Consider the following 16,636-nt stretch of genomic DNA (forward strand, 5'->3'; position numbering starts at 1 on the left):
TAAAAGAAAACCTTGATGTGGCGTAGCTCCTTTAAAGGTGTGTACCACACTTACCTCATCCTAACCGAGTTCGAGGTCGATAGTATAAGTTACAGACCGAGTCTTTTCCCGCTCCTATTTATAAATCCGAGCGGAAGAACGAGGTTCCGTAACTTGCAGTGCAGACCGAGAAAACGAGGTTAGCCAAGATATCTATAATATCTCTGGGGTGAAGTAGAGGTGAAAGATTTCAATTTAAACAAACTTTGATTTGAGAGGGCTGTACAGTGAAACACGGCCCTTTAAATTACCCAATAATAGCGCACGTACTAACTTAGTCTAAGTCTCGGAGATATAATAAAGTTGGTTAATTTTGTTTCAAGAATTATAAACTAGTCTTTTAGATGGAATATTACTTTCAAATCAGAAGTCTTATCAAATACTGTTTTATTATGTTGCGTGTTTATTTACTTTCTTGTTTTAGCTTTGCGTTTTCTTATCTTACAGTATGTTTCACGCATACTTACCACTTTTTTGGGACAAAAGGAGTCTGACTGAGGCTTGAAAACGTTTTCGGTCTGAGTTGTTTGGAACATGGCCTTGAGAGAAAGAACATACATGAAAAGCTCATAATTCGCAATCCTATAAGAGGTCAATAAGAAAATGAACCCCTAAACAATCATTAAAAAAGGCTACCCTCTGCATCTGCATTTCGAAATTCAGTAAGGGAGCAGTCATTATTTATCACTAGGGTGGGGGTCAGGATTTTGTGTCACATTATGATTCCCAGGCTCTTTAGTATTGCTAATGATCCCCCCTCTCTCATTGGCAGTCAATCTTTTTTATAAAAATAATTCAAATAGTACGTGCGCTCTGATTGGCCATAAAACCATTTTACATGAGCGTATGTAAACACAGTTTTCATACTGAATCTTCTCGCGGAGTTCTCCCTGCTATTTATTTAGCAGTAACTCAGTTTCTTTAAGTTTGTTTTGAGTACAGTAATGGAAGAAGAAGATTTTCCTAATTTTTCTTTGGAGTTTAATTTTCCCAGTATTCAAGAAACGGCCGAAAAGCCAAAAGAACAACAACAACAAGCACGTCGCTTTCCTTCGTTGCAAGAAGAGGCTCTTTCATTAGTTATTTTATAAAAGAAATGTAAAATGGTTTCCGTGTTTACATAGCCCGATGTAAACACTTACATTTCTTCAATGGTCCCCCCCCCTTGCAGACACTGTTGGCGACGACTAATTCCCCCCTCCGTTTCCCCTGAAAATAATGTAATCTCCCAATGTAAGATCCTTCGACCCCTCACCCCAAGGTGATTAAACGCGACTGGTCCAAGAGAGTTTCTTTAATTCTTTGATAACTAGTGTAGATAAATCAAGCCTCTAAGAAAGGCCTTTATCTGATTTATTAAAAAAAGATACCCATAACTTTTTAAAAAAATTCCTATGTTCTTCGTTAAAAAAGTAGGCGCGTATGTAATTTTAAACTGACAAAGAATGTAAAGTCTGTCATTTGGTAATAAATAATGTAATAGGACCGAGCGGAGTCCAATTCGGTCTGTAATCGTACGAGTGATTAACAAAATCGGACGAGCGCGAGGCGAGAATCCGATTTGTCAATCACGAGTATGATTGCAGACAGAATTGGACGACACGAAGTCCTGTTACCAATTAATTAATCATAACCATTACAATTTCGGAAAAAAAAACATTTAGGACAAACATCTCCAATAGGGACAATGTCTAACGCAAAAAATTTGGAAATTTCCCAGTTTTCTTTTAAGGGTAAGTGGTTGTTACTATAGTTATTGTGATCAATTCTGTGATTGGTGGATTTAGCTGAGTGGACTTAGCATGGTTGGCTAGTTCAAATTTCCGATTACAGGTATCCGATAACAACCAACTGTCCAATTACAACTGTACAGAGTGATTAGTGAAATATAAAGCAGCTGATGCACCAATCACGTTTGAGCAAATTGTAATGGTTATGAGTAAGGCTGAAATTCGTACCTGTGAGAAATTGAGCGCCACCATATCGTTGGAGCGGTTGACTGGATTTAGTAGGAGAGCTCCACTTTTAAACCAAAGGCTCAGATAATTAAAGAACAGTTCTTTGTTTGTAAAGTTAGTGGCCTTGTTCACAAATCCTCTTGTTAGTTCCAAAATGTTTGTTAGATTCACTATGGATAGCTGAAAATGAATAGAGAGAAGCCTTATATTAGTTCCTGCAAACTTAGTTGTTTACCCGATGAACTTTAAGACAAACATGATGACGATCATCTTAACTTCTTCGTTTGTACGAGCGTGAATCAAACCAACTATTTTAATTACGGCATTTGGTTCATGGCCACTGTAAAGAGTTCTAAATCTGATGTTTCGCGCGTTAGCTCTTTGTCAGAGTAAACGACGAATTCTACAAACCCTATACGATGGCCAATTTACATACGCAACTCAACTGACAATACCAAATTATCTTAGTTGTTATATTCCTCATTGACGCAACACCAAAGTTTCTTTAGAAACTTACCGTCCCCCCCTTACAAAAACAAAAAAAAATTGGAAATAAATTAAAAGCTTGATTTATTTATTTGCTATTCCAATTGAGTCATGTATCGCGTTTCAAACAACCGCGGATTAGAATACAACCTGTTAACCTATATTAGGATTAGAATACATCGGAATCAAGCTACTACATACTTCATGCCTGAATTCTTGACGAAGGGATTTTTTTTCGCAAAAACAGCTTTCTTTGAAACTCCACGTTGTCATACGACCATTTTGTGAAGAACAACGGCTCGTGAAATATCCTGTGGCCAAATAAAAATAAATAAATGAAAAGCACGTTGCTGAGGCACAATAATATTAATTCTATCTTAACACTCTAATGATGGTGATTCAAAGTCTAATTGAATGAAAAGTACAACCAACAGTAAATGCTGTAAGCCTACGCGAATGCCTGACGAAGTAAGCTCCACAGATCTAATTCAACTTTGTATCGGGTTTACACAATGAAAGGATATAGTACAAAAATTAACACAAGCACTGAACACAGTCTGAACCTTGAAATAACAACTGATTGGGTTACGTAATCCTCCTGGGGAGGAAAGAACAGAAATTTGCTGTTACTCGCCGAGGCGCGTGGCTGAAATTTCTATAACCGAAATGATAGCCAAAGTTAATTCACTTCCTTTTTATGATAAATTTGTTGAAGCTTCGGTCAATGTTACTGACTTTTCAGGACGTGCTCTCCTCACCCAAGTGATCATACTCCTTGCTCGGAGAAAAAAAAATGCCATGTGAAGTGCACCTAAGCAGGAAACTGTTTTCTACGTACAACTGGGCACTGCTTTGGACTTCTAGGAGTTATATCGTTTCCTTTTAACCCTTTTAATCCCAGAAGTGATTAAGATGTAACTTCTCACTGTAATATACATACACTACCCAGAGAACAGGTAATGAGAATACTCAAACTTAACAGATAGAATATGTTGCCTTCATCTCGCACCAAATTCTTGAAGCTTATTCACAAGGAAACGCGTGGAAGCTTAAGGGGAGAATTGACAATCAGATCTTGGGAATAAAATTTGTGTCGAGTATCTATCACAAATAACAATTTTTCGACGAAGAGTATCAAAACATTTTTCCTACCTCCTAATTCTGGATCTACCTCTGAACAGTTCCTTGCAACAATGTCATTCAGCGCAGTTCTTTCCCAGTACATATTGAACTTCGTGCAAAATGGACAGAAATCTGAAATAATTGTTTCGAAGTTCCTTTTACAACAGCTTTCACACAAAATATTCTTGAAAAGGCATAAGTGCTTTTTTTTCCTTCTGTAATCAACATCTTCAAAGTGCATAATAGGATGTTATTCATCATCATTATAAGAGGAAGATCAAACACCAGTCACTGTTTTTCGCCTGGAAAGTAGGAGGGTTGAAGGATTTCGGGGGGGTTTTCCAACTTTATCGTAACACAACAAAAATTATCCACCACTACCATCTCCCCCCCCTTCAACCAGGGTGATCAATAATGACCAGGCCCTAAAAGTAAAAGGTGCGCCCGACATCAGTTGAAGGTTTATTGCGATCAAAAGCTAGTTTGGGGATCTTCCGCGCTCTTCCCTTTATCTGACCTAACTGTCTGTTTCTTGTTACGGACATCACTTTTACCTTTTTTTGACTCTTTTACTTGTTATTTATGGTTCAAGACCTTGGCCCATTTTATTTATTCTCAGATTAGTTCCTTTCCTTTTTTATGGGGTATAGGAAACATCCCCTGATTTGCGTATATGGCTTTTAGCAAACTTAGAAAAGTTTTTCAAGTTCATTATTAGCAATCTATTGTCATTGTCAATCTATTGTCAATCCTTTCCATCCTCAACCTTTGTCGTTTCTTTTCGCTTCATTCTCCTCATTTTTATGCCTTTCTATCTTGCAAAACTAGTATTTAGTGGTCTTCATAATTTTGAAGAAAACTTTTTTGCGCGTTACAGGATGATACGGTTCAAATTCCGGTGACAGCCTCCGGAAACTCTCTGACTCAGTATTGTCGCCCCAAAATTTACCTGATCCCCCAGAAAACTCTTTAATACTCTTATGATCCCTTCCATCAGCAGTTCATTGGCAGTCAATTTTTCCAAAAGTCCCTCTTTTATTTGCAATATTCTATTGACGACAACTGATCTTCCCTTCCGTTCCCCAGAAAACCATACGATCCTCCATTGTCCTCCGAACCCCTCCCCCCAGACGAAAAATGATGACTAGTTCCCAGGTCTCAGTCAGTGCCATTTACACTTACACTGAACGCAGTCTCTCTCGTCAGACTCGTCCCTGCAGTCTGCTTTCTGATCACATCTGTCGTTAAGTGATCTTATCTCATCTCCACTCTTACAGAGGTACAATCTTTCATCAGATATGAGTGATAAGTTTCGTACTCCTGAAAAAAGTGTAGAAACACAAACAGCCTAAAAAAAATCGGAACAGTTTTTTGTATAAAGCAAAGCAAAATAGTTATTTTTCGACGTCCACAAATCTAAGCGGGAATGTTAAAAAAGTAGCTTAAAGGAGCATGTTTTTCTGGGCAAAAAAAAAATGTCCCTTAAAGTCCTTATGACACGATGGGTGTCTCGATAGTTAGTGGCCCATGGAACAAACCTGTAAAAGCCCCTGTACATTGCACGTGACCAGCTTTCAAGTAGCATCCATGCCTCACTCTCTGCTTTTCTGAGCTGCAAAAGAAGTCAACTCCATTCTCTGTCCAGCGGTAGCCTTCCGGATATGTTTGGTTCCTCCAAATACAAACTAACATAATGCAGAAAAGTCATTTACATGGGAATGGATAACTTAAATTTAGTGTGGTAATTTTCTGATGAATTGTGGTAAACAAGCTTTTAGGTACAAAATATATGATAATTCGCAGAGAAAATTGGGTAGAAAAGAAAAGAAATTAGCTAGAAAGAAAATTGCAGCTCTTGTAATTACAGGATGAGAGCCCTTTGAAGAATCCTGGTTTCCCACTTTTACGCAGGTATTCGGCTTTAACGTCACAATCACCTACCTTTACAGATTCCTCTAGTTGCTTTCAAAAACGCCGCTAGGTCACAATCCGGTTGACTACAGTTATCAGTGTTTGTGTCATTAGATGTAATAACTGACAGCATTCTAGAACACGAGATAACGCCATTGTGGCAGTAACAGTCGATGCAGTCACCAATAGACCAGATACTTCCATTGATATATGTATTTACATCCTCGTCCTGACCCAAGGCATCTGAAAAACAAATCGTCAGCAGATAGGGACTGAAAAATCTGCTCTGACGGGAAATGAGTGAATTGAGAGACGGAACCCTCTCTCCTCCCTCCTCGTATGGTCTTTAATCTTACGGTACTTCCCCTAAGGCCTTTTTTTTTGGCACACTCCCCTTGGAGATCCAGGCGGATCCAAACTAGTGGTAAATCCAATGTTGCCAATTTTTCTCACGTGCGCATCCCATGATCCCACACGGCTTCTATGCGTTCTTCACTGAGACGTCAAGCAACACACTAAGTAAATGTACATTGGTCTCGGAAGACCAGATACCCAAGTCTAAAAATAGCTTGAGAGTGATAACGTTTGAAATAGGGCCACAAAGGGATACAGTCTCATTAACTTGTTCTCTCTTAACTGCCGCTGACGTCCATACATTGGTTCTTTCACAAAGTTGCAAAGTTTTTTGTTTAATATTTGGACATTTGCTCCGAGAGAACTCACAAACTTTATGTCACTCGTCCATTCTCGACAAGCGAATGCGACTAGGTTATAATAGAGAAGGATGTAATAGTGTAGTTTGATCGTGTGGGTGAGTTTAGTCCTGATAAGGACTATTGTCGGTAGTGGTGACTGACGTTTCGACAACCTGAGCGGAAGTCATCTTCAGAGTTAAGTGAATAGTTGTTGTCAGTCGAATGTTCTTAGTCCGGTTTGTATAAACTGATTGGTCATTTTTGCCGTGATGTTATCGGCTGGAAGACTCAAGTGGCGTAGGTTGGTCGTGATTGATCGGTCTTCATCCGTTAGGGAAGTTAGGTCGTTCTGTTAGGTTCGTTTGTAATGTTATATTAATGTCGTGAGGAGTCCGGTCATTTCCATAAAATTCGATTTGATAGAGATCGATTCAACACATCGAAAACATCGATTCAAAACACGTAGAAATGAAGTCGTTTCGATACAGCCTAAGTCAGTTCGATACAAACTAGTGAAAGGTAAATTTGGATGTCACGATGGCAGTTGTTCGGCGATATACCTTGCCTTCTTTAATCTGCATTCAACGATCTGTCAATGACCTTTGTCTCGGCATTTTTATTGATCTCAAACGTCTTAAAGACCAACCTCAAATTATGTGTAAAATAACTTTTATTTAACTGCCACTTTCTAAGATAGTCGAACAACAAAGAAAGTAGTAAGAACCTAAGATAAAGAACATCTGCTGAGAATGGAGAAGATTAACACAGCTTGAAAATGAGAACTAGACTTTTTCAAGATGGACCAGCCATATCGAAGCCTCTTAGAAGTCGCTCTAATCAATCAAACTTACCCGTTTTACAAGAGCCGTTTCCTGGCAGGGAACTCGGGCCGATAATGTTACACTGATCATCACTGGCTATCAACTGAAGTCCTCCAGGACACACCTCCATACCCCAGCGCACCTGACTTGCAAGTTGTGGGAGTGCTATGAATTACAAAACGCGCCTTCAGTGAGAAATTGAGAGCAATTTTTCAATTAAATGCTGAATGCAAATTCGTAATTGCTTTCGTTTTGCTTCAATACACTAACCACTATGTGATAGGTCCAAAAACTCGCACGCTGCATGTACAAATCAAATGCAAAACAGTCAATCACTCGTGTCAATCACCCGACGCTTATAGCATCTTGTCAATTATTGCTTTGCATTTTCATTGGCTAATGCTGATGTTCACCTTGATTCCAATTGGCTGTTGTTTTTGGTTATTGTTATTGGTTTTCGTTTTTGAAAACTGACAGATAATCGTTCCAAAAAGATCATAACATTGTTGTTAATTCATTTAGATTAGGGAAGGGAGAGCGGAGAGTGGGAATAGTGCAGAGGTGAGAGCGCCCGCCTCCCACCAATGTGGCTTAGGTTCGATTCCCGTCCTTGCTCCAATGGTTTCCTCCAAGTCTTCCGGTTTTTCTCCTACGACAAAAACTGGCATTCCTGATCTAAATTCGACCTGGAAACAGCGGAGAGGACGAGCCACCTTGTGGAATGTTCTATTATTATTATTGTTATTGTTATGGTCCATTAAATTCGCTTAGATTTAAAAATTAGGTAATTACAACGCAAATGCCTTGTAAATCATGACTCCTTATTATTATTAATGACCTTATCAATATGAAAAGTGCTTCACATCGTTTTCTTTCCAAACGGAACCGTTGTTCTCATTCGCAATTGGCCATGCATATCAGTTCAATATCTTTAATATTTTACCTGGGCATTTCTCAGCACAACAGACTGCTCCATTGTAGATATAACAGGTTGATAAAGACATTTGTGGGCACCCTGTGGTCCGCTTATGTCCGACAAAGAGGAATTGACACCCTTGGTAGTCCCAGTTGTCTCCTCGTGACAAAATGTGGCCACCTTCGACGGTTTCAATTGCTGAGTAAAGAAATATTTATTATGTGGATATGAAAAAATGACAATGTCAGAGGTAACGGAGTTGAGCTAAATTATAAAGAGTGGTAGAATACGGTAGTTTTAATTGCTCTGTGTTGTTAATTTTAAGAGGGTAGAATTGAGAATGGTCGGTTTTAAACAGTTTCCTCGAGTCAAAATAAAGTAATGAAAAAAAAAATCAAGCAAAGTAAAGCAATGTCAGTTGTTTGAAAATATGATCGGAGACTGTTTGACTGATGTCTCCTTGGTCGGGAATGTATGCTAATCCTTAAATAAACTTATACTTAAATTGTTTAATTTTCGGTTTGAATTTTCCTGGCTGATACCGCACGTTTTGAAATAAATATATGTTTGGGACCAGTCCTCATTAATTTTTAGGGGAGTCCTTTAAATTTTATTGTTACCCAACTAAAACCTCCCACTCTTCCCTCTGGCAGATGAATAATGACCAGTTCCTAAGGTTTCCAAATAGTTGTGGATGGTATTCGCGGTGATTTCAATTTCCGCCCCGGTCAACATTTAGCAGCCTTTTTTGATAAGTATAGATCTATTAAGCGAATCCTGATGGTGTATGCTAATTTGGTTAAAGTGATCTCTAATGTAGCTCTCGGCTTAAATTAAGTTTAACTCTTTAACCTTACGTGTACCTTCACAAGATTCTCTCCTGGCTTTAATGAATTCCATAGTGTTACACCCTGGTTGTTCACAGGACTCAGTAAAAGGTACGTATGCCAGGTGTTTGCCCGGGAAGATGACTTGAAGTGTCCTCTGGCATTTCAGACGACCCTTTGTACACTCGCAGCTGAGACAGTCGGACACCTGGAATGATGTTAACAATGAACTCTTCAAATGTTATTCAAGCTGACATTGCAAAGAAAAAACCGCTAAGCTTTCCGAATGATAAGTTAGTGTACTGCTTTAGTTATTCTAAGGGTGGAATTTTTATAAGGTTTGCCATAAGTATGAAAACTTACATTCCAAACATCTTTTAGAATTAGAATCTGCCCTTCCTCATCGCGACAAATAACTAAAACAACAACGTGGAACAGAAATCATTAGTATTTATTTCTAAGTAAGTTTGTCTCCGATGGTTTTTTTCCCTTTCTTTTTCGTTTGAGCGATGGGGAGGGAGGGGGGGGGGAGAGGAAAGAGGAAAGTGGGGAGGAAGGGAGGACAGGTATATGGTGTGGTTAGATTAGTGAAAGCTCAGTTACTTGAAAAAGCAGGATTCATTAACTCACCATTCTGGCATTGCGCCTCATCAGAAGCGTCCGGACACTCGGGGACTCCATTGCACACGTGTTCTATCCTTACGAAGTCGCCACTGGAACAACCAAATACCTCATTTGAAGCCATGAGCTGAAAGAAGACTGGAAAGAGAAGAAGCCTTTAACATGGAAAATTGCATTTTGTAAATGTCATTCGTTGGTTGATTAAAACGAGTCGCTCTCTCTAACCGTTGGGGAGGTAAGTGTGAAAAAACACTTGGCTCAACTTGGCCGGAAAGTAGTCATTTTCAATATTTGATTCGATAACTGATGATTTCTCACCACTGCATGTTCGCCTCTTACCATCTCTGCGATTTAGCTCCACATCGTTCAAATGATTAAGGTGGGGACGATTTTGTTTTATGTTAGTAGGGGGGGTTTGCAATCAATATAAACCTGTGATTCAGATCGAGAGTAACTACGTGATAAATAACAATCAATCATATTTCATCATTGCAGTGATTTAATAACGACACTTCATTTATTATTGAAACCTACCCTGGCAAGCAGCGACTGTCTCATCCCCTGTTGGTAAAATATCGTTACTTGGTTGATGACATGGTTTACATCTACCAATTGTCTCAACTTGGAATAACCCATACTTGATAGTCACGCGATACTTCGCACAGCTGATCAAACCATCCCCGCATGAGCAATTGAAACAGAATCCGGAAAACCAGTGGGTACCATGTTCCCGCACTATGCCTTTCTCATCGGTGCAGGCTGGCCGAGAGAGCTTGGTACAGGTTATCTTTCCATAGCTACAGGTACACTTAGTCATGTTGTTGCTAAGCCACTCGTATCCATCTACAAAAGCGTTTCCATGGGAATCCCAGCAGCCATATTCAGTTTTTTTGCATTCGACTTTAAGATTGGGTGCACATGTACATTTGAACAAAGGATTTGGGTTCCAACTCTGCCATACGTCATAGCTGTTTCCCTCTTTGTCTCTGCAACCTACCAAAAATTCAGAAAAATAGCCGACGAAGTTGGTTACCACGCATAAAATTCTCGATGTAGGCAGTCTCGGGTCACCTTTCTTTGCCTACTGTCCACGGTTATGCCATTTGTAGCTACGAATGGCTTCGAAACTAAAACTACCTCATTTTATCGAGATCAAAGTCTTCTAACAACTAAATATTTAATGGAAGTATTCAGCCATGGGGAATCTGGTTTCCGCGGTTTTATCTCTTTGGTTGTTTCTTTTAAAGGAAAAATCCGTGATTTACCACCTGGGAGGACGAGATAAGGAGGATTGGGGGTGCGGAAACACATGATTTTCAGGGGAAATTAAAGGGGCATCAGTCGACCCCCACATGTTATAAAGGGGGGGGGACTAAAGAAAATTGCTTGCCAATCAACTTCCAATGAAAGGGGGACCATAACAATATTGAAGAGCCTTAAGGGGGGATCGCAAACAATTTCATCCTACTTTTTCCCCCTCTACGGCCAATAAATAATGACCAGTCCATGACTGGTTTACGTGTCATTTACCAGTTTCACCAGCTCCACAGTATCGCAGGCTGCAGGAGTCTACAGCTGTAGGAAAGTGTCCAAATTTGTACACAATAAAACCACTGCAGTTCTTCATTAACACCAAACTATACCAGTGACAACAATCGTTATCCTTTGTAAAACAAACCATACGCTCCACCACACCCTCCCATTTAGTTGGATGTTTGCCATTCAACCAGCCAGGTGACAGAGTACCACAATGCATTTTGGGCACGCAGTGTGTCGGCATAACAGTCCCTGCGCGACCAGCCAGCCTGTACCAGCCACTGGGTAGGTAGGCGTCACACTTCAAAGTGTTGTAACTGAAATAGTCTGCGGATCTATCACGCTCGTTGAGTGTGCTGTAGTTGGTGCATTCATCGCCTAATAACAATTAAATAAACAAACAAACGAACGAAGTGGTCGAAACAAATAATAGAAATCGACGATATGAATATTTTTTGTTTAGTTGAAACGTAGAGTTTATCATTCTTTTAATTACAATGAACAAACTTAAAAAGTTTCGGCACAATTTTTGCCAACACGTTTATGTTTCAAGACTGAACCTCGTGTTGTTTGGTTTAACGAAGTAAACAATTATCGTAAATGGGATAAGAATTGCAATGCTTTCACAAAATTAACGCAGATAACTCTTGTAAAAGGGTAACTCTTTTTCATATCGCATATTCATCTTGACATCCATGAAAGCATTAAAGTTTGTAACAATGGCGTCAAAATTGGGAATGTTTCTAATCTTTCTTACAAAATTTTGTTGTAGAGGAGGCGTGGAAAAAGGCTGCAGTTGTGAAAATAGAATACTAGTGACTGTGTTCAAGTTGAACTTTCTTGAATTACCTGGCTTATCCTTGATTGCTACTTGCTTAGGCGGCAATGATCCTGAAATAAAGAAAGACTCTGTGAGTAAATTTCTTCCAGATTTTATGAATTAAAGTCAGTATCAACAAGCCTTTGGATGTAAACGTTGGATGTCAAGTTAACTAACACCCATTCCACCCCTGTGGGACGCAAAATGGATGAAGCCTCCTCCTTCTCTCGATAAAGAACTCATTTTATTTCTCAAACAACTGCAAACAACTTTTATTTTAATAAAAAAGGCAAAAACAAAGTGCCTGAAATATCGTAGTTATGATTTTCAGGTGGATAGCAGACGATGGAGGAGGTATTCTCACTACAATCCCTGAGGATTTTCTTCTACAAATGCGATTGATAAAAAGATGTCAGAGAATATTACATTACCTTCGATACCACTTCCACACACTCGAAAGGTAAAGCTGAAACTTGAATTCACGTCCAGTTTGTAAACAAAGAAGCCGCTGCAGTTCCTCACGAGCACGCTCACAGATGTCATGCAACAAACTCGCGACTTGGAGAGACATACTGATCGTACTACTACACCTTCATCTACACTTGGATGGTTACCCGCCAGCCATCCGGGAACGAACGTACCGCAGTGATCAGCGGGAACGCAGGTTGTAGCCATACGCGTACCGGCTGAGCCATTGAATGTAAACTAGCCCGTTAATGAGGTATCGCTGCCGCTAACGATGTAGTTGGTAAAAAACCTAGATCTGCTTGCCTCGTTTAAAACTGTATGGTTTGTGCACTCGATTGCTATAGAACGGAACAGAAAAAAAACTAACTTAACATCGATCTTTTTGGTTCTCGTCTCATGAAAGTTTGGATGTTAGTGACCAAACCAAGAAATGACAAAGGGAAAAAAGACATTTCTGATTCCCCTACGACTAAACGCACCGCTTTCCATGCTTTTGAACTGAGCTTAAGGATACTCTTTGGCATGCCAGACCATTTTAGATTCATATCTGACGATTGTTTTCCATACTGCTACTATGTAGGATCAAAAACGATCACGCATCTTTGTTCTCTATCACCAACTTGCTTAAAAAATTTTTTTCTTAAGAATTTCGAAACTATATCTAACCGTTTCTCTAAAACCATGGTTTTTCGTTCCAAAGAAAATGAATTTTTATTTAACTAGCGCAGCACCCTCAAGCAAATTGCGGAATTTTCCCTACTGAGAAGAAATACCAGCCTGCTTTCGATAATATTGTTCTAGCATTACCACAATATTCCCCGATTCCAGGAATTTTGGCAAACCTAAGTAGTTTAAATCGTTTGACGTGTTCTGTGGAAAGCAGCTGGCTTCTACCTCTGTCAAAATGTTGAGTCAACTTTAAGGTACAATAAAAAGAATGGAAACAACATTACCAGGATGAGGACTGGAAATCCCTTCACGTGAAGAAAGTATGGCCACAGCAAACAGTGCAACGAAGTAGTACAGCATCTTAGCCAGTATGCATTATCCTAAGTAGTTTTAGGAAATAAAATTGTTTCTATCAAACACAGAGAAAATTTTTCTATATCTTTTTAAAGCTATGAAACCGCCTTTTAAAGCGCAAGTACCTTCTTTAACTAAGGTGTGCCGAAAAGTTAATGCAATACTCTTCTAAACAGTTGTCTGAAAGATGTCAACATCGAAGTTATGGAACGCAATGCTAATTTTGGTTAACACATAAAACTCAACTCAAACTCACAGTCAATACTTGAGGCCAAGAGTTCCTCTTGAGGGTTTTCAACCAGCTTGCTCCGTGCAGTGCGACATTTATCCCTCTACATGTAACAAAGGTCTATTTGTACTTGAGTGAAAAACTTCGTATTATGTATCAACTATTGTAATAAAATATTTATAGATGTCTAAATTAAAAGCCTGCTACTTATAATTAGAAATTGAGCTGTTAAACGTATAAATATAAGGATAGGTCACGAAACAAGCACAAATTGATTTAAGAGTCTCTTGATATGAATAAAAAGCTTGATTACGTGATTAAATTTCAGGGTTTCAAGACTTTCTTTCGCAGTACTTTGTTCGTAATATAAAATTCGCTAAATTTTGATTTCTAAAACTTTTGTTCATCAATTTTCGTTAAAAATTCAGATCTCGATATAATTGATATAATTGACATTAGCGGCTTGAGGCAAAAATTTTCGGCACGATTACAGGAACCTATCAATTAAAACTCAAACGCAATTTCCCCAAACAAATATGCACAAACGCCGGGGTACAGTAAAATTTTCTTATTCCGCTCCATACGTAGGGTTCGATAAACTGTTGTCGGATACAAGTTGTTACAAATTGTTGCTCCTGGAGCCGAATAAAAAGACATTAATTGTGTTGTTTATGAAAGGTATCAATAGAGCATCGGTTTAAATTAACAATTAAAATTAAAAAAAAAACTTAAAATGCTAGAAGAGCGGTATTCTAGCTGCAAGATTTCCTCCTTCGAGGTTACCGCCATTTCCTATCTGTTCTGGTCAATTGTTTTTGTTTTAAATCGTGTTGGGCAAATCACTTTACTGTCTGTCTGAGTATGGATGCAGTAAAAAAATTTCAAACATCAACAAGTCAACACGTCTTTCAATTTTTATTCAAATACATCCTCTATCTTCTCACTCGTCGAATCCAGATTAAAGGTTTGTTTAATTTGTAAACTGGTAGAAGACAAAAACCGCAGATATAACAACTCAGATGATCAGTGACAAAAACTTTTTATTACGTGTGAATGACCCAATCACCTGCTGCCGACAAAGTGAAAAAGCTTTAGTTAAAGCAAAAACAGATGTTGACAATTAGCGATAAAAATTTCAACGAATTCTGCATTCAATCCCTCTCGGCGAAAGAAGAAAAACAAGACAGTAAGTTTTTAATCAAAAGCTGGAAAAGAATTACCGTTTTGCTTTCTATGTTCGTCTTGTTTTACATTTTGGATGATAATAAAAAAATGGAAAGATAAAAGAGATGAATTAACTAAATGAGACGAGCGGAAAACGACGCAAGTATAATATTTATAACTTCCGACTACGTGCGTTCTTTCCAGATGAGTAGAAAGTAAAGTTCAGTAAAAAAGGAAATTAATCGACACACTGCGAGTTTGCGTTTATAATAACTAATTTGTACCAAACTGGTTAGCGCACGTATCATAGAATTTAGCTGCTCACCTTGCGTAATGTTAGACGGGAGGTATAGCGCTTAGGGGCTTTACCGAACCAATTATGTTAAAATATTCAGTTTAAATGTTTAGACACCTGTACACCTTATCATCCAAGGAAAGTTCGAGAAACCTTTCGTTTTCCAGTGTTGGAGACAAAACATGCATAAATTACTTTTGGGTCAGCTTGATTACGAGCGAAAGTGAAGATGGAATAAAAAAAAAAATCAATTGGTTTAATTTCCAGTTGCGTGTGAACACAATAGGATGTGAAACTTACCAAAGATAAGATGAATAACTACAATTAACAATCACACTTCCTTTAATAACAACATAAATTGCTTCAAATTATATCGCACAGTTTGCGCCTCTTATGATAAGGTAACATTACTGCAAACATTTACATCCAAATTACTTGCCTTCTTGCCTATGTGTATGCATATGTCTTGTCCAAAGGGTCCTGTTGGGCTAGTGCTTCCCAGTCCATGGTTCAAAGCTCTCTATTTTTTGGGTTGTTACCCATTTTGTACAGGACAAAAACTTCAAGGGAACTGTACCATTCTCAAACTTGAAAGCAATGTCAATCATTTTCGTTACAGGAAGAAAAAAACGGATTAATGTATGCGGCAAAGAACGTGTTTGTAAAACATGTGTAAAATGCCTTGGTAACAATTTAAAACACCGTGTTCAATCAATAAGAAAGTTAAATACATTCAACTTTGTCACTGAAAACTGATACTAAAAAAAATGCGACTTCCCTTTTTAAAAGAAGATAAGTCGAAATATTCCTCACGGGTGAAGTGTATTTCAAGAAAAATTGCTTGGGCCTCGAAGGATTTCAATCAGTTAGGTCCTTTGAGCCCCAAAAATATGGTTTCATTGCTCAGTTGTAGCATATAGTATCTGGGAGGTCACGTTCAAACATCGTCGAAACTTGAATATATTCGGCCTTCTTCTTCAACAATTTCTTGGGTTGTGATTGTAATGATCTATAACAATCTAAAGACCGGTTTGCTTTTGAAAATAACCTTAAAAAAGAAGGTAAAATAAAGCAAACAATGTTTTCCACTACCTTTAAAAGCTAAGAATCCCATAAAGAAAAAAAATAAGGAAAAATTATGGGTCAAACAGAAGCAACCAAAAATTACGAAACGATACGGTGCTGTGACGTTACCGAACACTTCTTTCCTCTTTAATGAGATATTTCTGTCTGCAGAAGATCTCGCGGAAAGACCTTTTTATCTTCACATAAAAAAATATTTAATTAAGGATTTCTTCTTAATTTATCTCAGATGTTTTTCCAAACCCATGGTAGATTTCAAGCACGGAGACTCAGTGGAACTAGATCCATTTTCTGAGCATGCGCAAGGTTAATATTTAAGTTACAAAAGTTAACTGCATTTCATATTTGCATGCAATGATTCTTGAATTCAAATGAGACACCAGTCAAATTCGTGTTGGTTCGTTGATAACAGAAATATTCCTTACCTAAATATACACTACTCTTGCAAAAAGTATGCATTCTTATTTTTTACTATCTCTTCATGAATTATGTACCCTTAAATGGGTACAAAAAAGATAGAACTGGAGAGATTTCCATAGCCGAATGCTTTAACATAAAAGCGAAGCCTATCTCGTGATAATAAAGCATTCGAGACGTTTGATTTGCGCTTAGCGAGGAAAAA

The 16,636-nt window shown here is 38.3% G+C and overlaps 1 protein-coding gene across 2 annotated transcripts in view; it reads right to left on the reverse strand.

The window, feature by feature from the left end:
• Positions 1-16,636, reverse strand: part of LOC131783901 (uncharacterized) — a 28,029-nt gene that overhangs the window by 7,490 nt on the left and 3,903 nt on the right. Inside the window, exons 1-19 of one of the 2 annotated variants that reach the window (XM_066173815.1) lie at positions 15,371-15,517; positions 13,500-13,575; positions 13,174-13,269; positions 12,184-12,558; positions 11,782-11,823; positions 10,927-11,310; positions 9,931-10,389; positions 9,406-9,534; positions 9,139-9,191; positions 8,812-8,983; positions 7,976-8,146; positions 7,063-7,197; positions 5,547-5,759; positions 5,144-5,290; positions 4,788-4,925; positions 3,636-3,737; positions 2,685-2,794; positions 1,998-2,177; positions 507-578 (exon numbers count right to left, since the gene is read on the reverse strand). In XM_066173815.1, the coding sequence (XP_066029912.1) occupies positions 507-578; positions 1,998-2,177; positions 2,685-2,794; positions 3,636-3,737; positions 4,788-4,925; positions 5,144-5,290; positions 5,547-5,759; positions 7,063-7,197; positions 7,976-8,146; positions 8,812-8,983; positions 9,139-9,191; positions 9,406-9,534; positions 9,931-10,389; positions 10,927-11,310; positions 11,782-11,823; positions 12,184-12,427 (2,751 nt within the window). In that variant the 5' untranslated portion in view covers positions 12,428-12,558; positions 13,174-13,269; positions 13,500-13,575; positions 15,371-15,517. Of the gene's footprint in view, positions 1-506; positions 579-1,997; positions 2,178-2,684; positions 2,795-3,635; positions 3,738-4,787; positions 4,926-5,143; positions 5,291-5,546; positions 5,760-7,062; positions 7,198-7,975; positions 8,147-8,811; positions 8,984-9,138; positions 9,192-9,405; positions 9,535-9,930; positions 10,390-10,926; positions 11,311-11,781; positions 11,824-12,183; positions 12,559-13,173; positions 13,270-13,499; positions 13,576-15,370; positions 15,518-16,636 lie in introns of those variants that run through there. The other variant, XM_066173819.1, reaches the window with a different exon arrangement.

Source organism: Pocillopora verrucosa, chromosome 1 (assembly GCF_036669915.1).
Source record: "Pocillopora verrucosa isolate sample1 chromosome 1, ASM3666991v2, whole genome shotgun sequence".
NCBI classification, from domain to species: Eukaryota; Metazoa; Cnidaria; class Anthozoa; order Scleractinia; family Pocilloporidae; genus Pocillopora; species Pocillopora verrucosa.